The sequence below is a fragment of the Helianthus annuus genome, chromosome 13, assembly GCF_002127325.2.
Source record: "Helianthus annuus cultivar XRQ/B chromosome 13, HanXRQr2.0-SUNRISE, whole genome shotgun sequence".
NCBI classification, from domain to species: Eukaryota; Viridiplantae; Streptophyta; class Magnoliopsida; order Asterales; family Asteraceae; genus Helianthus; species Helianthus annuus.
The window spans coordinates 7,835,378-7,861,395 of NC_035445.2; the positions used below are offsets into that span (position 1 = coordinate 7,835,378).

General features: G+C 36.4%; 2 protein-coding genes across 2 annotated transcripts in view; both read left to right on the forward strand.

Annotated features, from left to right (window-relative positions):
* Positions 1-13,902, forward strand: part of LOC110900424 — a 30,188-nt gene extending 16,286 nt beyond the window's left edge. Inside the window, exons 8-13 of the mRNA XM_035982121.1 lie at positions 9,870-10,529; positions 10,627-10,803; positions 10,872-12,092; positions 12,241-12,366; positions 12,485-12,550; positions 12,650-13,902. Coding sequence (XP_035838014.1) covers positions 9,870-10,529; positions 10,627-10,803; positions 10,872-12,092; positions 12,241-12,366; positions 12,485-12,550; positions 12,650-13,902 — 3,503 coding nt within the window. The remainder of the gene's footprint in view (positions 1-9,869; positions 10,530-10,626; positions 10,804-10,871; positions 12,093-12,240; positions 12,367-12,484; positions 12,551-12,649) is intronic.
* Positions 13,903-21,069: 7,167 nt separating this feature from the next.
* On the forward strand, positions 21,070-21,702 carry LOC110900425. The gene has a single exon (XM_022147316.1). It carries the CDS (start codon positions 21,070-21,072, stop codon positions 21,700-21,702), a length of 633 nt encoding a protein of 210 aa, XP_022003008.1.
* The last annotated feature ends 4,316 nt before the right edge of the window (positions 21,703-26,018 follow it).

Consider the following 26,018-nt stretch of genomic DNA (forward strand, 5'->3'; position numbering starts at 1 on the left):
TGGCTGATACTGCGGTGGCTGTGGAGGCTGCGGCTGCTGGTATCCATGCGGTGGGTATCCAAAAGTCGATTGTCCCGTAGCCCAGGGACCTCCAAAAGCACTCTCCTGATTGAGAGGGTTGTAGCCTGAAGCTATCCAATAGGGATCCCCTGTATAGTCATATCCTGGGGGGAAAGTCGGCTCGAAAGGGTTGAACTGTGTTGCGCTAGCATACGCAGGGATTGGCTCTCCAAAGTTCTGCGGTGGCAGTGGCGCAATAGGCGCAGAAGTCACCTCTGAGACGGGATGCTGAGATTCTCCCATCTCTGACTCCTCGTGAAGCGGCGAGTAGCGGCTGCTACCTGAATGTCGAGGGGTGCCAATGTGTATCCCTCCTCGCGTAGACATACGGGCGTTCCTTCCCCTTCGCCTCGGAGGCGGAGGAGGCAGAACCGGAGGTGGTGGCGGCGGCGGAGTGACTACGTCGCGCCAGAAACCCTCTGAAGGATCCTGCTGCTGAGGCTGCTGCTGAAGCTGCTGCTGGGAGTGATGCTGTGAGTGCACAGGAGAGCTGTGGTAGGACTGGTGCATGGGAGAGTTATGGTAGCTAGGGGTATAAACCCAGTCGTGCTGTTTAAACCTCTCCTCGTAGCTGTCAACACCATTGTAAGGTGATCCCCTGAACGGTGACCCATCTGAAATCTCAATGGGGTGGTTCGGTGTGCCGGACGGTGGCATGGAAGGATCGGTATCCTCATCGACCTCCATCTCATTGCCACCCGGGAAGTGGTCTTCCGGTCCAAGTAGGTTATGACCCACTGGTTCTTCCAAGTAGGCATCAGGGTTGTACAGGCCCTGATAGACGGGTGCTGGGTAATCAAAAGGTGACTGGTGAAGAGGAATGTAGGATTGGTGGGAGTTGTGGGGCTCATTTTCAGAATGAGGCCCAAAAGAATGTGGTAGTGAATGGGTGGTACTCAGTGATGCTGAGTGCCTGGCGGGTTCAGCGAACGATCTCCAAAGATCTCGGGCATCAGTGTTATGGGATGCTGATGGGGTTCGCCTATGCGAAGGCCCTGCCTCATGGTCATGAGAGGTGGCGAATGCTCCTCGTCCCCTTCCTCGTACACGTGGCGGCATCTTGAACCTGTGAAAAAAAATCAAACAAGTGGCACAACAAAATATATAAGACAAAGTTAGAAAAATAAGAAAAATTTCGAACATTTCCTAAGTTCTTTGTCTAGACTCGAAAATCGAGGAATGTGCAATTGTGTAACTGAGATTAAACACAAAAGACTAGTGTTTAATTCACTCAGAGTTGGCTCTGATACCAACCTGTCACACCCCGATCTCCACGTGTCACCGGTGGGCCCGGTGTGGGGTATGGTGACGTAGTTGGCATCATCATAGACAAACAACACAATATAATAATGCACAGCGGAAGCAGAAATAGATTCATTTCAACTTTAAATAAAATGTAATATTAAATATCACGAGTAGTTGAAACGGATCCACAGGCGGATCAAATAAAATAAGATAATTGTTCAACAGTTTTATTGTCGTCCGAGCTTGCGAGACTGTTGTGGACGCTCTAGGAAACAGCCAGCCTAGTACGTGTAGTACCTGCACTTAACCTTTTGGGAAAATACGTCAGTTTACACTGGTAAATACAAATTAACTGACTCATTTTGAAAATGATTGAAAATTTATTTAAATGCACATGGCATAAATATTTTTATAACTTGGGATAATTATGCAATATAAACTTGTGAACGAATTACATGTTACTCGTGCGTTCAGTAGCCCGGGATCTTGTCCGGGTTAAAGATTAATAGACACACCACATTAAAGAGTTATACACGACGGGTGTACGCCTACACCCCGTGCTCTGGTCGTGGCCATCTCGTAAGCTAATGCCAAGGATATCCGGGACATGGTCATTAACCCCCCAAAGGCTTTAAGTAAAACAAGACTGTTTAAACGAGCCGATCCAACTATTCAATTAAACACCCAAGGTGCAAGATTGGTACGCCCGATCAAGCGGTATTCTATATACCGTACCCCAAGCCCGTATAGGGAAAATAAGTTAAAAAGTATTTACCTGAGTAAGTATGAATCACAGTTGGCAAGTGAGGGTAGCTTTTACTGGGCCTCCTATTCTGGAACAAAGGTTTATAATAACCTATTAGATTCCTAACGGGTCTTTTATTTAAGCCTAAGCTTAGACCGGTTAGTTTAAGGACGATACGGTTCAAGCGCACGATTAAGCGAAGACCGGATAGAATGTGATTTAGACCCGACAAGTTTGAATACTTGCATAATATGGGTATACTAAATACATTCTGGATTTTGAGACAAAAATGATAACGTTTGACCCGTTTCGGTCAATTTATGCAAACTAGTTACATAAACCGAACCGAACGCTAAAAGGGCGTTACGGGTAACCAAAAGAGTCATATGCAAGTTCCCTGAGATAATATGCTTTAAATATGATATAATATCAGCAAGTTATGTTTTATTATGCCCCGAATGAATTTAAACTCAGTTTATGCCTTATAAGGGCATTTTGGTCATTTAAAATGTTATAAAAGAGTTAAATTGGAAATCTGAGTTACAGGTCTGATTTATATAGTAATTATACTTAGTTTGACATATTATAACAGTAGGGTATGACCCGTATGCAAAACTTATCATTTAAAATCAAACTATGCACCGTAGGGGTATTTTAGTAATTTCACAAGGGCTAAAAAAATGTCAAAACTGGGAATCTGAGTTCAAAATCTTATACTTACTGTTATTATATGAAAATATGCTAAATACATCAGTGGGTATGAATCTTATATGTTTAATATGTGTTTAACGCATACTATGCGCTAAAAACGCTTAGAAAGCGATTTAGAGCCGTTTCCGGGTTTTTAAAAGAAAGCTGAGATTTTTATATATCCAGAATGCTCAAAATAATCTATTTAACAAATAAAATCAGTAGAAGAAGGTTTGGGGTCAAAAGGATGTATAAAACTCATTTTATGGCTTAAACGGTCAAAACCGGCATTAACCGAATCGACTTAGCGACCTATGATACGATCAGCCAAAAATTAAATAAAAATCTTCAAAAATCCCAAAATATTATATAACATCTGTGGGTAAAAAGTTTTATACCAAAAAGTGGCCTTAAATAGGTTATACGCTAAATGCGCCGTTTATTTAACATAAAGATATAGTTTTACGATATCGGCCATAACTCAAAATCTGGACCTCCAACTGGTCTCAAATTTTCGGTGCAAGTTTATAATTCAGAAATAAAGATTTCTACTCTTTCACTTTTCCAAAAATCACGTTTTATAACCAAAAGGGCAAAATAGTCAACTTTAAGCATAAATCGGAAACATGCATATGAATCGGTTAAGCATAGACTCAAGATGTAAAAATTCCAGAGAGTTAAACTTAAATAAAAATGGTCAAAATAAACTCTAATACAGATCTCAAACATGCATGCACGGATCCGAATCGAGAGTCAAAGAATAAGTCGTTTTATAAGACTTTCGGTTCCGATCCGAGTTTATACTAAAGATTGTCGAGTTGATCATGATAAAAACACATTCTTACATTCACTATAAAGCTATTTTTGATGATCAAACCGATTGCATGTCATCTACATTACCATTTATGCCATATTTTGCAAAAACATTTCCTGTTGACTTTTTAAGAACAACTTTGACTCGACAAATAGCATGCTTAGAGTGGGAATCAGAGAATACCCTTTTGAGGGTTTGTTTCCCACATAAATACCAACTTATAAGTGGTTTCAATTTGAGAAATGACAGAGCCAAATTCGTTTAATCGAAAAGTCAAACTATATGAACAACGGATTGACTTTTGGCTAATAATCTATGATAGAACGAATTAGAGAGGGTTATGAATGCTTACAAAGGTCCTAATGAAGCCTAGATAGGACTTGGAAGTTGCCTTGTCGATCAGATTGCTCCTGGAAACGCCTTGTGAATTCTTGCAAGTTGTGGTGTTCTTGGTTACTAACACAAGTGCTCAAGAATGATGCTTTTGATCAGATTTTATGATGTTTCAGATGTTATAGGAAGCTCACAGGTGTCCAAGACATGCATGGCCATCCATTGGTGAGTTTTAGAGGTGGAGAAAGCTGTCAAGCACTCAAAATTCGGACCCAAATAGCACTGTTCGCGAACTGCTGCATCTGGGCGCTGGGTCGCGGCCCACGTAAGGCCTCAGGCGGGCGCCTGGGGTCTGCAGCTCCAAACTTTGCTCATTTGTTGCAGTTTTGGTCCCTGTACTTTGGTTACGATGATTTGGCCATTTATCTTGACTCGTAAACCCTCAAACTAGGTTTTTAAGAACCTTGGGACATTTACCAACATGGTAATGTCCTCGGTTAACTTTGCGCTCACCCGAAAAGTCATGAAATTCGACGTTGACGCTTTTAACCCCTCAAGTACGGTTTTGGCCATAACTTTCTCATACGATAACGAAACTTCGTGAAATTTTTACCACATATTCTAGTGAGTATATTCTAGCATTACAAAGCTTCGGGGCTGCCAAAAGTTCACTCAGAGGTACAAATTCAACATGTTGACACTTTTAGTCCCTATAGTTTGTAATTCCTCACTTTCGTGCAATTTCCGCTTCGTATGATCCATGATCCATCCGTTTAGGGTTATAAACATTATGTAGGGTTATTATAGAGTCTATTTATTCGTCGTTGACACCTTGGACCCTTACGTTCCATAGTTTTCACTGTTTGTCAATTTTAGTCCCTCTAAAGTATGTTTTCGCATATGCAAAGCCTATGACACGTGTCAATGCATCATTGGACGAAATTTTTCGAGGTGTCACATTTGGATAATCAGTACACATACGAAGAGGCTTTATCTCCCCGAATATAGCTGGGGCTCCCCAAAGCGAACAAAAACTATGTCCAACAAAACTCCTGTCCAACAGTTCTTGTAGATAGTCCTTGCAACCCTCCTGGTGTAAGACGGTATTTAGTACGAATAACCAGGGCTACCCCTGTCGTGAAATCAAACTGAGATTCTGCCTAACAGTGGTGGAAGTAAGTCCGAAAGCTCCCCGGGTAGCACACTGAGAGGAATCACGAACAATTGGTGGATCCTCGATCCTCCTTTCCTTAGCCTCAATATCAGTAACGGTTGCTAACGTAGCGGGGTGGTCCCTCAGTAGACACTTTTGGGCCTTCATAGTTGAAATGGCACTAACCTTTGCACCACTTTGTTGCTTTAGAACAAATAACTATTCTCCACACGAAATTTTCCCCTCACAAGCTATGTCTGCGCGATTTCTGAATAACCAATCCACACTATCCACTGCATTGTAACCATCAGGGGTAGTAGAAGGAACGCCGATGTTGAACACTTGTCCCACAAGGTCGAGTTTGCATCCCAACGAACCTATGAGGTTTCGATTGTCTTGCCCTTAGTTAATTTCACAACAGGTTCGGCTTCAAGAAGCGTCAGGGTTAAACAGAACAGAGACGAAGCGATTTGCTACTCATACAAGCTACCATGTTGCTGCTATGCCTGGCGTCGCCTACGCCAATCCTAAATGTCCTTCCACGAGCATCATTTCCAGTGTTGTTGTTACGGTTGCGAGGATTCCGAATACTATCATTATTCCCTTGGTTGTTGACATCTTGACTAAGCAACAGTCAATCCCTGTCAATGTCACCTTTGGTTCCATGCTGTAGACTATGATTACGAGTACCTTGATGTTTCCGCGACCGTTGCCTTCAATGTCGTTGCTTGAAACGATGCTTTACGATCTTTCGCCACCAAAGTCCATCTTTTCACATCCTGTGCCACGCGCCACTCACTGTGCTGGTAGCCACATATTCCATACCATAATCTGTTGTCATCGCTTATGTCCCGATTGATTCGTAAGAGTTGACTCCCACGAGTCGTTGACCAGGGTTAGGAATTCAATTGAAGTCAATTTGCTGGTGTTCATTGCCGGTAATCAGGGTTGTCCAATTACTGAGGTTGGTAAAATACTACGCTCAACCTTTTGTCCATCGATCTAGCAAGTCGATTGAGTAATACGCGCTATGTTGCGAGAGTGTTGCAGAAGTGGTCGCACTTCGGTATCTAAGGCGTCAACTCACTAAGTTCCAGCAAACAAAGATAAGTGAGGAAAGTATAGTCCAATCATTTGACGCTGAGCCATCCAACTCAGGGACGTTCGTACTAGCACCTAACATTCTACACGCTAGGCGTTCAGATGTGTGATCAGGTGACACTCGATAGCATCGGGATTCGTAAGGGTTCAGAAAGGGGTGAAAAGATCATGTTCGAGTAGGAGATAATCACTGCTATGACTGCTATGGACTGTTGAGTTCTAACATAACATCAATTAACAGAGCGAAACCCTTCTCACACTCGTTAAGCCTCACTGGGACTCACATGCACCCCACATTATTATTATGTGTGCACCCATAATAATAAGGCAATTTGCATGCTTATCTCAGTGCCTCTCAACTCGCGCTAAAAGGTTCCCCGATTTCGAGCAATAAAACGGATGACGCCACAACATAGATCATGAAATTTCAAGAAGAGTCGCACTCTTAAAATATGTAGCATGGGTTGGTAACATAGAAGTTCATACTGCAGTGATAAGTGTGCATTCACGTGTGATGTTATTCATAAGCCAACACTAGATATACTATGCAATAGTAAACGAGAAACGAACCTTGCAGTTTGGAGCTGAGTGTCATGGTCGATTTCGGATCTGTTCAGTTATAGTCTGGTTTTATAAAAAAACGTTTTAAAACCAAGTTCACTATAACCAGTGGCTCTGATACCAAACTGTCACACCCTCAAATGACCACCTAGGGAGTGTCCCTGTTAGGCGTGTGACGACTAGCAATGAGCCACCAATTACATTGAATCCATAAGTTTAAAATAAGGTTTCATCATTTAATAGTAATAAAATCCAAACATAAGTAATTCGAAAACCATCATGTTCAGCGGAAGCGTTGACGTAACATAATGTAAATACTTTCCAAACAACCACAGTAAATAAATATTTGATAAATAAGCTCATCAATGCAACCATGACCACTCACGCCCTCCAGCCAGCAAGTTCCTGTTCCCAAGTACCTAACGACCTGCGAGCATGTAACAAGTGTCTCAGACAAAGCTGGCGAGTTCACAGTTTTTAGAAAACGTTGTTACCAGTTGTATGTAAAACAGTTCAATAACCAGTGCAAGTAATATTGTTAATATCTCAATTCCGAACAAGACGGCTCCTGATATACATGACTGCCCTTCCCACGTACTCCTATCTAGTACTGGGCCTCGACTGGGTCATTAGTTCACATCCGTCCTATCTAGGAGCGGTGTGAGGGTGCCAAACCTAAGTAGCGCTACCAACTAATACCCGTTACCCTCCAGGTAACATAATAAGGGACTTACAAGAATGATAGGTGAGAATATTAACCAATATACCCGTTTTTACCCAAAAGACTTATCCCTCCGCGGGATACCCCCTGACTGTCCCCAACCACTGGGACGCATGCTCGAATGTAGTGAACTCACCTTTGGTTTGCTCGGTAAGATTAAAGCACGTATTCCAAGTTGATCAATTGGTCCCTATGGTGGTTACCACTAACCGTTAGAATCTTGTTCTACCAAACCGCGTATGTAACAACTTGTAACAATTAACATGTAGCCACAAAATAATCATTCGAATTTCATACATTTCACGTAGTGTGTTCACCTCTCGACCCATCCCAATAAACATGTGTTTATTAGTCCAGTTACACAACAGTCCCAATAACTAAAGACACATATCATCATTCGATAATGGCACATGTAAATCGACAGATAATCATCACCTATTTATTAAATCATAACATTCATATACACAATCTTCACTTGGAACAAAACTCCTATTTCAAGCATACAACATACATCAGTAACTAAACAGCCCCTCGTAGGGCTCGTATGAGTTTGCGGCCCAACTAGATTCCAGGCCCAAATAGCCTGTGCAAACAGTCAAAAGTTCCAGCCCAGATCAGTATATACTACCAACTATGCAGTTCACAATGGCAATTGTTCCAACCCAAATGCTAACTGTGCTTATGGTCAGTATTTCGGTCCAATGATTTACTCTTTTACTTCCAGCTCATATTCCAACTAAGTTAAATTTCTATCATTCCCATTTATCAATTCCATTAATCCACTTTCCTTCACTTATATTGGACCTCTTATTAATTTATATTATTAGTTACACTACCTTAAATCATCACCTCATTGTTATTCCCAATCAATCAGATCCATCATAATTGTGATCCCCTATGCACATTACCAAATCACACGGTCCAATCAGAACATGTGTGGTCCACTAATAATTTGTATGATAATAATGCAAACATACGATTCACTTTCATGTTTCATGCAATTACCCATCAATGGCTAGAACAAGACACCCTAAGTATCGATTATCATGCAACCATACATAACTCAACAGTTTGTTTATCATGATTATATGTTCACACAAAATCATAGTTAACTTGGATAAAGAATCACTAACCAAAGCCTTAATCGGTCCAGGCGATGTCTCGCAATGGGGAAGGGTATGATTGCAGCCAACGCACAGTAGATGGTGGGAGGTAGGGTTTTTATTATTCAGTGCACATGAGGTTACGTATTCATGGGTTCACTTCTTTTATACGTTATCGCTTTCTATCCTAAGCACATAACAGTTTCTATACAAACATCATGTTCCGAAAATACTAGCACCACTCTAATCCCCTTTTTCATAACCGTGTATCTTCATAACCCTCCCCATAATTCGTGCCAATTATATGAAACCACAATTCTATCTAACAAGCAAGTCCTAGTTTCATTCTTCTTCTACAATAGAAAGCTCAATTTAAACCAAATAGTATAATAGCTTTTTGTTTGAGATGGCAGTTCATTATTTAATCAATATTACATACTCAAACATCCTTTAACATTCAAACTATCAATATATATATTCTTATTCACATGGCCGCCACTTTCTTATTCAAGGTTATCCAAATACACATTGATCAAGGTTATCCACTTTTATCAAAACATTAGCTACAAATGGCCGCAATTTTCTTATTCATGGTTATCCACTTTTATCATGCACATGAGTAATACACAAAACATCACATACAAGCATAATCTATGGCAACGATCTGGTATCGACACACTATGCATGACAAGAAGATCTGATTTGCAACAAGGTGAGAGTATACTGACCGAGGGAATTAAGATGCTAGGGGGACTCAAAGGATAAGCTTCACGAAAAGATGTTGTCATCGGGTCTTGATGAGAGGAAAGGAGAAACTAGGGTTAGCATATGTTTGTAATATTGAGTCTCACGTGTGTATATACGCTGATGCTAGAAGCCGGCCCAAGTCTACCATCCATTTGGGCTCTACTAAGCCTAATCATAGGTCCGATGTCATTGGGTTTATTCGTGTGTTTAGTTTGGGCCCCGGGTGTGCGTGTGTGTGCGTTGTGACCCAACATACACGTGGCCCAACTATACCAGCATGTTAACTAACCAAGTTATCTACACGTTTAAGTTTAACGGAGTTATTAGCGAGAAGTTACAATCGCAAGATTAACGTTACATCATCCAAGTTCGGGTTGTCACAGAATTAGCGGTGAGAATTATCATACAATTGGAAGTCTTATGCTAAACAACGGAGCGCAACCAAAATTTTGCCAACTATACATATATGATACTGAGAACGAAATTTCAAACAGGCAATCGATATTTAGGTAAAGTCCATCTATATTCAGCTTACTAATTCATATTTTATGACAATTTGAATAATATTTGATAACATTTTTGTAACAGTGGTTCAGATGGTGCATCTTCTTCTTTTTCGGCAAATGTTGATCGTAAACTAATCGAACATATAAAGGATGTACTAGACAATGACAATGAGTTGGTCAAAACTTATAGAAGAGTTAGGGATTCCTTCCCAGACAATCCTAATGTAAATATGAAGCTTCGAATAATTGGAACAAGAGAAAAAGATGGTCGCACGTATAACTTACCAACGGCTGGTGAGATTGCTGCTCTCATTGTTGGTGATATCGAAAATGTCGTTGACAATAGAGATATTGTAGTTGAGACTCAAACAGGTGAACTAAAAAGAATTAGTGAGTTGCATCCATCATATCTCGCACTACAATATCCGATTTTGTTTCCGTACGGAGATGATGGCTACATAATTGATATCCCTCATAGAGGTGTTGTTGATGTTGTTAATAAAACACGTCCAAAGTGTACTATGAGAGAGTTCTTTGCCTATCGTATCCAGGATCGTATAAATCAGTTTTCATTAATCCTTAATTCTAAGAGGCTATTCCAGCAGTTCTTGGTTGACGCGTATACTATGATAGAGAGCGAGAGACTTAGGTACATACGATATCAACAAAAAGATCTTAGGTCCGACACATATGAAAGCCTCCGTAAATTACGAAGTAAAGGTCAAGATGATATATCTAAAGCTGGAAAACGTATTTTTTTTGCCGTCTTCTTTTACTGGTGGAGCACGATATATGATGCAAAATTATTTAGACGCTATGGCTCTGTGTAAATGCTTTGGTTATCCAGATTATTTTATAACCATAACATGCAATCCAAAATGGCCAGAAGTTCAACGGTTTCTCAAAGACACCAATCTTAGTCCGGAAGATAGGCCTGATATCCTGTCTAGATTGTTCAAAATAAAACTCGATTCAATCTGCAAAGATTTAAAAAAGAATCATCTATTAAGCAAAGCTTCAGCAGGTAATGTTACAAAAATAATTAAATTATTAGTCATCATCAAACCTAACACTTTGTTTTTTTTTCTGTAGTTGTTTACACTATCGAGTTCCAAAAACGTGGTTTGCCTCATGCCCATTTATGCTTATTCATGGAACCTGAATTCAAATTACCTACTGTGGACCATGTTGATTCATTTATATCTGCAGAAATTCCAAACAGAGATGAAGATCCAGAATTATTCATCCTGGTCAAAGAGTATATGATACATGGTCCATGTGGTAATGCTAGGTTGAGCTCTCCATGTATGGTAGATATGAAGTATTCAAAAGGCTTTCCAAAAAAGTTTCAAAATCACAAAACACTAGATTCAAATGGGTTTCCATTATACAGAAGGAGAAACAATGGTGCTTCTGTTGTGAAAAATAAAATTGAGCTTGATAACAGGAGTGTGGTTCCTTACAACAAAAAAATATTGAAAAGATATCAAGCTCATATCAACGTTGAATGGTGCAATCAAGCCGCGTCTATAAAATATCTTTTTAAATACATCAATAAAGGTCCTGATAGAGCCACTATAGCTGTTGTGCATGGTGATAATCAACCGGAAGAGCAACCACAAGACGAGATCAAAGATTATAACGATTGCCGCTATATATCAGCTTGCGAAGCATCTTGGAGGATATTTGCTAACGAAGTACATTATAGAACACCTTCTGTTATGAGGCTTCCATTCCATTTACCTGGCCAACAACCTGTTGTTTTCGGCCCTGACGAGGATATTAACTCTGTTCTAAACAAACCGTCAGTTAAATCTTCAATGTTTCTATCATGGATGGAACGTAATAAAGACCCAAATGACCTGTTGGCACGTACACTTACATACGTTCAGTTCCCTATTTTTTATGTATGGAAGCTTGACAAGCGAGTATGGGAACCAAGAAAAGGGAAAAAATCAATTGGCAGGATTCATTCCGTATCTCCATCTTTAGGTGAAGCGTATTTCTTGAGAATTCTTCTTAACAAGGTTAGAGGAACAACATCGTTTGATGACATTAAAACAGTTAATGGTAAAGTTTACGATACATACAGAGATGCTTGCTACGCACATGGTCTTTTAGATGATGATTCAGAATATGTAGAGGCAATAAAAGAAGCAAATTTAACTGGAAGCGCTTCATACATTCGGAATTTATTTTCTACGATGTTGTTATCCAGTAGTCTTTCTAGACCTGAGGTTGTTTGGGAAAGTTCGTGGAGATACATGGCGGACGATTTTGTTTACAGATTAGCAAAATACCATCGAGTTACAAGTATGTTTTGTTTACACTGACTTTTATTACTTATATTTTTTGAAAAAATAATCTGATGTTTTCATCATTATTTAAGTTATTTTATGTTATTATGATGAAATTTTTTCCCTATTCATAATATGATGTTGTTTTCTTTCGTATTGCGTAGCGTTATCAATTCCGGATCACCAACTGAAGAACTATGTCTTGGTTGATATTGAAAAGTTTTTATTGCGAAATAATTCTTCTTTGCGAAGATTTGAATCAATGCCATATCTAGATATGTCGTCTTCAGGTATTTCCGATTGTCGTTTGATATACGAGGAGCAGGCATATGATACAACATACCTTGGAAATCTGTACGATAGTCAATTGACAATGTTAACTGATGAACAACGCTCTGTTTTTTGAAGAGATTATGGCAGCAGTAAACAGTGATAACGGTCAGATTTTTTTCCTTTATGGGTATGGCGGAACAGGTAAAACATTTCTATGGAAGACATTGTCCGCTGCAATTAGATCAAGAGGTTAAATCGTGTTAAATGTGGCTTCAAGTGGAATTGCATCGTTGTTGTTAGATGGTGGCAGGACTGCACATTCCAGGTTTAGCATACCGTTGAATCTTACTGAAGATTCGGTATGTAATATAAAACCAGAAAGTGATCTGTCTAAATTACTTCATGAGACTAAATTGATAATTTGGGATGAAGCACCTATGGTTCACAAACATGCATTTGAAGCGCTCGATAGAACAATGAATGACGTTTTCAACATTGACACATCTCTCAATTCTGAAATCCGATTTGGAGGTAAGGTTATTGTTTTTGGAGGAGATTTTAGACAAATATTACCTGTTGTTCCAAATGGTGGCAGACAAGAGATTGTTAATGCCTCCTTATGTTCGTCTTATTTGTGGAGTAAATGTAAATTGCTAAGACTAACTAGAAACATGAGGTTAACGGTTGGAAGATCTACGGCTGATGTTGATGAAATAAATAGTTTTGGCAAATGGCTTTTGGATTTGGGTGAGGGTAACGTTGGTGGTCCAAATGATGGAGAAGCAACTATTGAAATACCACAAGATCTTTTGATTACTGATCCAGCTGATCCAATTGGAAGTTTAATTGATTTTGTTTATCCATCAATCTTGGAAAACGTAGACGCCCATAACTATTTCAGTGACCGGGCCATACTTGCACCTAAAAATGAAGTTGTTCATGAGATTAATGACAGGTTGCTAGCAATGTTTCCTGGTGAAGAAAAAGAGTATCTTAGCTTTGACAGTCTTTGTCCGTCTGAAGATGTAAATTCTACACAACAAAGACTTTACTCTCCGGATGTGCTCAATGGTCTTAAAATATCTGGCCTACCAAATCATAGGTTAGTCCTGAAAGTTGGTGTTCCAGTGATGTTATTAAGAAATATTGATCAACGGAATGGATTGTGCAACGGTACAAGGCTACAAGTAAAAAAGCTGCACAACCGTGTAATAGAAGCGGAGATAATATCTGGTTCAAATATTGGTACTTGCACATATATCCCTCGATTAAACTTGATACCTTCTGATAAAAAGATTCCTTTTTCTTTTCAAAGAAGGCAATTTCCACTGGCCGTATGTTTTGCAATGACCATTAACAAAAGTCAAGGCCAATCTCTTTCAAGAGTAGGTTTGTACCTCAAACAACCGGTCTTCTCTCATGGTCAGTTGTATGTTGCCTTATCAATGGTGAAAACAAGAAATGGTGTCAAGATACTCATACTTGACAACAATGGAAAACCTACGGATAAAACAACTAATGTGGTGTATAAAGAGATATTCAACGAATTGTGATATATACATACTAATAATTGTTAATAAAAAGTTATTACATGATCTGTTTAAATAGGTGTATATATTCATAACATTTAATGTAAACAACTATTATTAATCCATATTATCTTTTATCAACCCGTGTAATACACGGGTCCTTAGGCTAGTTCAATCAATATATCACCCGCCTCCAAGACTAGGGGGTGTTAAAAAGTTATAGAATCCCAAAATCTAATCTGAACCATTCGATATCCGAATATACACTATCCAAAAATTCGTATATTTGAATTTTTTGATATCTGAAATATCTAAAAATTTATAATTTTGTTTTTGAGTTAATTACTTTTTTCGTCACTGTGGTTTGTCAAAAATTACTATTTCAGTTCATTAGTTTAAAATTTGCGATTCTCAGTCCTTGTGGGTTCACTTTCGTAACCATTTCAGTCCACCTCATAACCATTTCAGTCCATGTACTAACAGAATAAATGGATTGAAATGGTTACAAAAGTGAAACCACAGGGACTGAAATGGTTACGAAAGTGAAACCACAGGGACTGAAATCGCAATTTTTAAACTAATGGACTGAAATAGTGATTTTTGACAAACCACAAGGACGAAAACAGTAATTAACTCTCTTTATTTTTAGTTTTATCAGATTTCCAAAATAAACAATATCATAGAATATCATGTTTTTCCAAGACCAAAAATAAACAATATCATAGAATATCATATTTTTCCAAGACCATATCACTAAACACTTGCATTAGGCATTTTTTTAATTCATAATTATCTATATATTAATTTAGAACATAGTTTTTTTTTGTCTTTTAGTGTCTTGTTATTTACTCCTTAGTAAATTTTTTGTTTATATATGCTATGCTTTACTCAATTCTCATTTAGTAAATTTTTGTCTTTTATCGTCTTTTGTTATTTAGGCGGTGTTTGTTTTTAAAGAGGTAAAAGGTCTGCAGTCTGTGGACCACATCTGCAGGAGAAGAGGTGGACTAAATGTCTGTAGTCTGTAATGAGAAGAGTGTTTGTTTTTTTTACATAAAAACCTCTTCAACACACACAACACACACTGCAGACCTTCTCCTATCTCTTGTCTCTCTCTCTCTCTTCTTTCCCTCTCTCTCTCCTGTCGCCCCCCCCCTCTCTCTCTTCGTTCCACCACCGCCATCAAACCCACCAACACCGCCATCAAAACCCACCACCACCGTCGATCCCTCTCTCTTCTTTCCCCCTCTCTCTCCTGCTGCCACCTCTCTCTCTACGGTCTCTCTCTAAAAAAACCCTAAATTCATACCTGAAGATGTGCGGGAGAAGGTGGAGTTCTCGAGGTGGTGGGGGTGCGGCTGGAGATGTGCGAGAGACGTCAGAGGTGGCGGCGGTCTGTGGAGCAGGAGAAGAGTGGAGGAGGAGAAGGGTTCTCTGTGTTTTCAAAATGTGAAGGAGAAAAGGTTGTGCAGACCTTAGAAGACATTGATTCATGTCTGTATGAAGAAGAGGTCTCGCAGACCTTTTTTAATGAAAGGTCTGCGAGAAAACAAACAAGCTGCAGACCCTTATGTCTGCGCGTGGTCTGCGCGGGGCAGACATAAGAGGTTCTGAAATGCTTCTAGCAAAAAACAAACACCACCTTAGTAAATTTTTTGTTTATTAAGTTATACTTTACTCAATTGTCATTTAGTGAATTTTTATTTACATTCGTTGTACTTTACTCATTTATCATTTATAGAATTTTCATTTACACTCTAGCTTTGTCGTTTATTGAATCTTTGTTTACACCCTTCTACTTTATTCGGTTGTTATTTAATGCTTTGTTATTTAGGGAATTTTAGGTTAATACTTAGTACAGTTTTACGCCCCACCCACAATGCTAAAAGTATGGTTTTCCCTAACTTTGTCATTTAGTGAATTTTTATTCACACCCCGTATATTTTACTCGGTTATCATTTATTCCTTTGTCATGTATTGTGTTTACATATTTTATGGTGAGACAGAGATTTTACCTTTTTGTCAATTCTCTCTACCGATCCAAGCTTTATACTAAACTTGCTTTCAAATATATTTACATATACTTATACTTATATTCCCATCGTATTAATGTATGATATTGTCATAGTAAAATCCACTATTTATTCGCTTAAGTTATAATTTAGAACCAATCGCTTAAGTTATAATTTAGAACCAAAAATTCTTTCGGTGCATTTTTCACACTAACCACATGTTTAGCTAAACTTGTTGACCCTCTTCTCATATGGTCATCTATTCAATTTTTGGATCTTGTAGACTTTATAAATTCACTAATTGCTAATACCGTGAATTTTATGGCAAAATAAATAATATGCTCTCAAATCATAAAACCTAGTTAATGTAATATATAATCTTTAAAAATTACTTTCTATACAAAGTTGAAAAATAAAGAGTAATTACATATTACATTAAACATATTAAATCGTTTTGTTTAGACTTTAGAGTTATCAATATTTAATTGCTTTGCAAGTTCCAAAGTTCATATATCCGTTTCTCAATTAAAAGATACTTACAATATCTTAAATTATTTTGTAAAAAAAACTATATGTTGTTTTAATGATTACATATTTGCAATCATGTGCAATATGTAGGTTACTTGTAACATTATAAAACTATCAAAGGTTGTATCGTTGCTCAAGACCTTACTTTAGTGACGGAATCAATAACTTTCTCTACGGGGCAAAAATATGGGTCGGTTCGAAATGAATTGGGTGCTTGGTTCCTTAAAAACTTGAGACGCTTGCCTGCTTGGGTCCTGAAAAACGAGGTGTGAGCTTCAAATACACGAGAAATTTGATATTTAAAAATACATATAATTAATAATACATGACAAATTTGGATTGTTATATTTTAACATGTCATATCACTAAACCCTAAATGAGCGTGATAAATACTAGTCTCTAATCTTGATTTCTAGTTATCTAACAATTTGATTTGTAAGATTTAGAAGAGAGGTAGAGAACTACACAGATTTAATAGAAAACATTTCTATTCAAAGATATGAAACAACCAAAAACCAAGCGTTGACAAAAATGTATACAACAATAGTTAGGCTGGAGGGTGTGGGGCACCACCCTCGCCAGCTAGGCATCTATAGCGCCCCCTGACGCTATAACACCACACCCCAGGCGATTTAATAGAAAACATTTCTATTCAAAGATATGAAACAACCAAAAACCAAGCGTTGACAAAAATGTATACAACACTAGTTAGGCTGGAGGGTGTGGGGCACCACCCTCGCCAGCTAGGCATCTATAGCGCCCCCCGACGCTATAATACCGCACCCCAGGCGCCATTGAACTCTCGCCATGGTGATAACGAGCAACCAACGCGTGGATCGAGGAGAGTTATTGCATTTGACCATACTCACTGAATTAAGGAGGGGCGCTATAGGGCTCCATCCACACCCTCCAAATTATAGGGGGGCTTGATAAAGCCCCCAAGCTGACATGGCTCTTACGTGTCGCTTAGGTGGACTTGATAAAGCCCCATGGGGCTCAAACCACACCCTATAGCCTTAGAAAATTAGACAAGAACTTTTAGCAAATTAGGCAATTGTATGAAGGGTTAGGATATAATAGAAAGTTTATTTGGCTCTAGGAAGTAATCTTGACCATCCATTTATTTAATCAAGGGCTAAGATTAAATGATGGAAATTGAAGGGAAGAAAGAGGCGCGTAGGTTTGTTTAGGGGCATTCTAGTCAATACAAGACAATAGTTTATCTCTCTTCCAATTCCCCCCCCCCCCCATTTTTTAAACATTAATAACTCTTTCATACGACATTATTTTTTTTATAAAAATTGCACAAAAAAAAAACGAGCGTTTTTTTATCTTTAAAACGAGTATACTATTGCTATATTTTCGAAAAAAATTTTCTGAAAACCCAGTTGCGTAAAACGCAATGGAAAAAAACTCAGTTGCGTAAAACGCAATAGAAAAAAAAAACCTAAAAAATGACATTTTTCTAAAACGCAATGCACCAAAACACAAGGAAATGTCTTATTTGTAAAACGCAATGGCCAGAAAACACAAAAAAAATGTCTTATTTCTAAAACGCAATAGCCTAAAAACACAAAAGAAAGTGTACTTTCTAAAACGCAATGGACTGAAAACACATAAAAATGTGTTTTACCTAACACGCAATGCACCAAAAACACAAACAAATGTCTTATTTCTAATACGCAATGGCCAGAAAACACTTAAAATGTCTGTTTTCTGAAACGCAATGGACTGAAAACACATAAAAATGTGTTTTTACCTAAAATGCAATGCACCAAAAACACAAAGAAATGTCTTATTTATAAAACGCAATGGCCAGAAAACACTTAAAAATGTCACCTTTCTAAAACGCAATGGCCTAAAAAACAAAAGAAAGTGTTCTCTCTAAAACGCAATGGACTGAAAACACCTAAAAATGTGTTTTACCTAAAACGCAATGACTAAAAACACTTCAAAAATGTGTTTTTCTAAAACGCAATGGCCAGAAAACACATAAAAATGTCTTAGTTCTAAAATGCAATGGCCTAAAAATACCAAAGAAAGTGTTCTCTCTAAAACGCATTGAACCATGACAATAGTTTTGTCTGTGAATTGTCTGAACCAGTAAGTAGGAGATAAAAAACTGTCTACGAATGTAGTTTTTCAGAGGCAATTTACAGAAAATTAAATTTTCTGATGCAGCTCAACCTCAGCCAGGGGCTCTGCCCCTTGGACCTCGCCAGGGGCTGCTGCCCATGGGACCCTGCTACCAGGGGCGCTGCCCCCGGACTCCCGCCAAGATCGTAAAACGCAATGACTATATCAAAAACCGAGATCATAAAAATGAAATTAAAAAATTTTACATGGATCGAAGTCGGTTTCTTCAACAATTGACGAAATTTGAATGATAGAAACACTTATCAGCCATCGAATCGAACGGATCGAGTGATTATCTTCAAAATCACAGGAAAAAATGAGATTTTGTATGAAATTAAACTGGGTTTTCTTCAAAAAAAAAAAAAAAAACTGAAGAACACATTGATCGGGTGTTTAATTCAATGATTGGTGATGAAAATCGCACTATAATTTGGTGATTATTGAGATAGAAAGTGAAGAAATGGTTGAAGATGGTGGGTTTTGAAGTTACTGGGAGAAGAAGGAAGAAGAAATGATGCGTTTGACTAAAATACCCTTCCTCTTTATTTTAAATTTTGCCACATGTCATTATCCTATTGCTTCCTATACTTCTTAGCCAAAATAAACTTCTTATTTGATCCTCACCCATTATATCAATGATATAAAAAATATAAATGTAAACACCTTGGGAGAGTGAGGTTTTGGGTTCAAGTATCACAGACGACAAAATTAAAGAAATTTGCCTTTCAGAAAAAATATATAAATATACAATTAACTCTTTCTTTTTTTTTTTTTTTTTTGAAAAGAGAATTTTATTAAAGAAACGGCCGGCCTGACAAAAAACCCAGGCCCGCACCACCAACCAAACTACACCATATACAACGGATACTTACACCATTCTCTCCGCACTATATCCTTATACTTAAACCTATTTTTAAGCCAAAAAAATTCCAGAGATCTACCTACTTCAAAAATATCTTCAGTATTACCTCTATCATTGTCAAACACAATATCATTCCTAGCTTTTCATATTACGTAACACATCACCATAACCAACACACGAATAATCTCCTTCCATTTGTTATCCCCATTAAAACCTTATGTAGCTATGTGATGTAAATAGAAAGTAGTGTGGCCCAACAACAAAAAAAAATCAGAATTAATATTTCTATTAGTATTTTTGTGAGTCTTAAATGTTAATTAAAGAAGAAAGTGTCTTAAACTTAGGTAATTATCCCTCAAGTTATCTAAAAGTCTAAAACACCATACACTATAACATCAAATTGTCAAAACACATGTTCATGATAAAAACTAAATCAGATTGTAACAGACCAAAAAACACCACAACATCATATGTAAACATAACACCACAAACAACTAATCAACTATATCAAATAAACAACTGTTAAAAAAAAAACCCTCCAACTTTACTAGTATACATCAAAAACACTATGTACATATAAAACACCCTGAAAGGATTACACGTGGTGTCATTAAATAAACTGGTATACTTTTTTTTTGAACAGCAAACGAATCCTCCAAATGGGCTACTGGTGAAATTCACCACATCGGGATACACTCGTCTCCGAATTGGGGAAAACCCTCACCTAGGGCAGAAGCCCGTGAACACTCGCCCAAAGGCACGACAGTGCGGTGAGGTAAAACCCATTCAGTTCAAGGATTGAACTAGCGATCGCCGCCTACTCGCCTAGTCTCCCATCATCACCAGATGCCTTTGAAAACTAATGGGGAGAAGCAGGAATTGAACTTAAGTCTCATGGAAACTCAAATCTCTCCCTTACCACTCCACCACAAGCTCATTGGCAAATAAACTGGTATACTAAATGAACATCACCCAAGCAAAAAAACACCATATAGAATTACGAATTGCTGTTCTTGAAAATTGACATAATAGATGATTGAAAATTGAAGCTTTGCTTTGACGAATATTAATTACCATTACATAATAAACGAAAAAACAACATAATGATATTACCTGGATCGTCGTTCTCCATGCAGAATTACGAACTGGTGTTCTTGAATCATAGATGTTTGGATGAAAGATGAATTGTATACGTATACTGATAAAAGATGAATTGGATGAAAGATGAATTGTAATATTTACGTATATTGATAAAATATTCAAAATTCAAATTCCCTAAAATAACTCAGAAAAATCGGTTACATAAATTTAATCCTTAATTAGAACTATTGGTAGAATTACAATTATAACCTTAATCTAATGAAATTGATATGGAATCATTTAATGGCTGAGATTCTTTCTTACCTTTCTCAAACTTTAGGTATTTTTTACACACGAACATCTATATATATATATATATATATATATATATATATATATATATATATGTGGCTCTTTTTTTTTTTTTTTTTTTTGAAATGTATGATCTTAGCTAGTTATATTCATTGAAATTGAAATACATATTTATTATTTATACATGTTTGTCAACCATGAGAAAGCTTCAACTTTCTTCTTGGTGATTTGGGGGAAGAACGCACGGAACTGGCTGACTTGATGTCCTCCATATCTTCGGTTTCTCTTAGCAGTAATGCAGACGATTGGGTATGGTCTCCGGATAGCTCGGGTTCTTTTTCGGTCAGGTCTGTCAAGGATCTCATCGATGCGTCGGCTGGCAACAGGAATCTGTATGTTATGGATCGATGTTCTTGGGTTCCCTTAAAATGCAACATCTTTGGTTGGAGGGCCGAATTGAACCGTTTGCCGACATCGGATGCGTTGTTGAGTAGAGGTGTTGCTGTTGGCGATGGCCTTTGTCCTCTGTGCAAATCGGAGGCCGAATCTGTGGTCCATTTATTCTGTTCCTGTAGTTTGGCTTCTCTCGTTTGGCAGAAAATCAGCTGGTGGTGCCGTATTCCGCCGATCTATGCTTTCTCTTTCAGAGATGTGTTGGAAATTCACAGGTTCAGTAACGTGGCCAATAATATCAAATCGGTGATTCATGGTATTGTCTTAACAACGTGTTGGTGCCTCTGGTCTGCTCGTAATAAGGCTGTGTTCTCGGGTATTGAAGCCAAGGTGGAGTCGGTTTTTAGCGAGGTTAGGACCTTAGGCTTCCTTTGGTACAAATATAGAGTAAAGAATAATCCTATCTCATGGTCGAATTGGTGTAAATTTGTAAGTATTTAGTTAGTTTTCTGTTGTTTGTTTTGGCCTGCCCGGTTTTCGGGTTTGGTTGGTGTTTTTAATGAAGTTTATCTTTCAAAAAAAAAAAAAACACATGTTTCCGCGAACGTCATATTTTATGCAAAAAGCAGAGTCACCTCGTACCACTAGGTTTCTAAATTAAGTTTTCTTTCTTTTTTTAATGGTAATTACTATATTGGTGTTATGAATATATTTATTATTAATGTGGTTATCAACACCTAAAATAGATTAGGCTTGTTCCACAAGTTTTCCTCAATTATATATAGTCTTTTGTATGTATTGTAATATACACCTCAAATTAATGAAATATTTCTCCCTATTATTTTCTTCTTCTTTCTTTGCTGTTAGGCTAGTTTCACAACACGTTATCAGCACGAGACTCTAAGCGCGGAGTTCTGGCAATTCATCTACGAAGTCGTAAAAAAAATCAAAGTTCCCAAAACCGATTCCTACAAGTAAGTTTTAATTTTGATTCATGAGATTTATTAATTATTAATCTTGTATTAGTAATTCGTATTGATTTTTGATTGTTCAGTTTATCTTTTCAATTTTATCATCCATTCTAACTGTATATTACATCCAAGTATGATAACAAAAATTGATGAGATTTGCATGGATAAAAAGGGAATGTAGTATATCTGGTTAAACACTTACAATCATGTAACAATATAATTAATAATATTTCTTTTTGCTAGTAGGTTAGGAAACAATAAGACTTCAGAATAGTATGTTCAAGAAATAATTACTATAGTATGTAAATGTAGTATGTTCTGTGGATTTTGATGACAGTAACTCCAAGTTTGATGGTAGGAAGAAATATTATGTTTTTAATAAGCGAATGTTATTTTTATTACGATGTCTACTAGTGGTTTTCATTTGAACCTTCCCCTATATATATATAGGGGAAGGTTCAAATGAAAACCACTAGTTAACGCGAAAACTCGAAAACTAATTAAAAAAAGCCAAAAAAACATGCAAAAAAATTTTTTTTTAAAAATTTTTTTTTTTCAATCAAATTTTCGCAGGTTTTTTTATTAAAAAAAAAAAAATTTCAAAAAAAAAAAAAAAAAAAAAAATTTTTGTGTAGTGCACATGTGTAATACTGCACATGTGTCTGTGTACTACACATGTGTATTATTACACATGTGCACTACACAAATTTTTTTTTTTTTTTTTTTTTTTTGAAAAAAAGTTTTTTTTATATATAAAAACTAGCGATTTTTATTAAAAAAATTGAAAAAAAAAAAAAAAAAATTTTTTTGTGTGTTTTTTAGGCTTTTTTTAGTTAGTTTTCGAGTTTTCGCGTTAAAAGTGGTTTTCATTTGAACCATCCCCTATATATATATATATATATATATATTTTGTTAATTCATTCTGTTCCGAATGTGATGTGTGACTTCACCGGATATTTGGAGTATTTCAGGAGAACCTAAATTTAATCGGCTATAAAAAAACCGGACAACAATAATTAAGAATTAAATTTTGAGTATTTGTGATAAGCATATAGAGTATAAGTTTCAGTATACTTGCTCGATTTTATAGTTTTCTAGATTTACTTTTAATATATATTTCTTCTCATATTACTTTTACACAATATACGATATTCAGCTAAGTTGATTATGGGCCTAACATACGTATCACCATGGTTCTCATTCGTTAAGCTTAGAAAATTTTAATAAATTTCATTATCAGTTATTTAATTTTAGATGTGATAATTAATAAATGGTAGAATATATTTTTATCACAGATATTTAAAAAGAAAGGTTTTTTTTTTTTTTTTCATTAGCATATTTTTATCTCTACCAATAACTTTACTTTCTAAAAAAAATTAATCGGCATGGTTGTTAATGATTTCTTTTTATTATATTATGAATGATGATGATGATATCCCATATGTTTACATATTAACTTTGTTAAAGAATATGAGAAAAGTACAAGATTCGGATGTATAAACATATTTGCAAGTGAAATTTGAATTAAGATTTTTTTTTTAGTAAGATTTGTTACTATAAAAATACACTTGTTTGCAAGCAATAAAAGAGTCGTATGTTATTAAAACATCATGAAAACTTGAAAGTGATACTTGTTTATGGCAAATAATTGTATGTAAGATATACTTGTGCTTCGTTATATCGTGACATACTTAATTTTTTTTTATATTTTCTTTGCACCTCATGAAAAGAACATCTTACATCATTAAGTTTTTATTATAAGTCGTTTTATATGTATTATAGTCTTTTGTATTGTGTAGTGTATAATGTGGCCTTATGATGTACAAGATATTATATATGGTATCATTTGATCATTTATTTATATAGATTGTACCAAATAGAACTCAAAAACGAGAGTTATTGTTTTTATTACTACCATGAGAGAATAAACATGTTTTGATGAGACACTCGAAGTGTCGTACTCCCTAAATATCATTATTAGTTGGGAGAGGGTCATAAGATTTTAAACCGATACGAATTATATGACTTATATATAATCACTTCTCGATTGATATTATGTGAAGAGAATACTATTTATGTGAAAAAAGTGGATACAAATTTTCCATTTATCACACATGATTGTGAAAAAAATTGAAATTATTTTATATCCATATGACAAAGTAAATATGGAATGGTATAAAGCTTGTTCTGGTTATTCCGTTTTCTGAAGTGAATGTGATTATATCACGATGATTGAAAATGTAATGATCATAGACATAATTGAGAAATTTGTAATGATTGTCATGTTGACATCAATCATTAGAGGTGCTATCATAGCCAAGTTGATAATGAGATTGACTATCGGATTATAATAGCCAAGTTCATAATTGTAATAATGGCCATGATAAGATTGACCACTAGATGTGGTAAATTATGGGAGTAATTATATAAAGATAATATGTGGAGACAATGAAAATTGACATGACAATTTGAAATGATAGTTAATTGTTCTATCTCACGTTTTGTATTACATACATGCAAGTAATACATATACGGTCATAAACCAGAAGTTTATGGATCATAATTATTTAATTAGTTGGCATGACCGGTTAGACCACACCGTGTCAATGATGATGTGAAACGTATTGAAGAATTAGAATTCTCCAAGTTGATAATTAACATGCAATATTTGCTCTCAAGGGAAATTTATTATTTACCAAACAAAGTAGAGTGAGAATCCCTAAATATTCTGGAAGTGATTAAAGGATATGCATATCCCAACATGGTACCATTTAGTGTTTTAAATCGATGCATCGTCTAAATGGTTATCAAATCCACAACTTGAAGTTTGTGCGATTGTGGCTTAGCTAATGTGATAGCAAGCATATTAATCCATATTAGTATATTTTTTTTTGGTAATAATGAATTTGATTCCCAAGTTATTAACGATCATCGGAATAAGTGTTATTGTTGAGATGATCACTAAACGTCTACTATTGATTACAAAGCCAATGATCATGAGATGAGCAAAAGTTCATTTAGGTACATGTAATTTTACACATAGTACCATTAATTCACATCAAGCCAATAAGTTATAGTTCTCCCCATACAGTTGGTTTTTAATCAGAAACCAAAGATGTCTCATCAAAGATTCTGGTTGTGTGACATATATTGAAAATCATCCACCACACCACACAAAGATGGGACTTCTAAAAAGTTTGAAAACATGTTGGGTATAAATAATCGTCTATTATTGAATACTTAAATCCATTAGTGAGAAATTTGTTTATGACTCATTATTTTTCACTTTAGTGAACGAATGTTCCCAACATTAGGGGGAGATAACAAGCAGTTGGAACGTGAAAATGGAATGAATTATCATGTCATCTTGATCCTTAGACTATAAACGGTGAACCAGAAGTTCAAAGGATAATTCATTTACCAATATTAAAGAATAAATTACCAGACAAGTTCACTGACCTAAATAGAGTGACTAAGTAAGTCACATAATCAACTGCTTATGCTCCTGTTATATTTGTGTCCCAAGAGGACAACCACATAGTTTGTAATAAGTCTATTGCACGCCTAAAGCGTGGTAGACTAGTTGATTCCAATAATAAAATTCCTCGAAAATTGGAGCAAGTATTTAAGATGGTCAAGTCGAGGTTATAGTAATAAGATCTCCTGAAGAGACATTAGACATGATGGTTCAAGAAGAACCTCAGGTACCTGAAAATAAAGAGATCTCGATAAGTTGTATCATGTCTAATATATGTATGGAATCGAAATAAAAATCGACGTCGTTATACTTTTGTATATAATATAGCGCTTGAAATGATGAAATGACGAGGATCAAGATTTAAGATC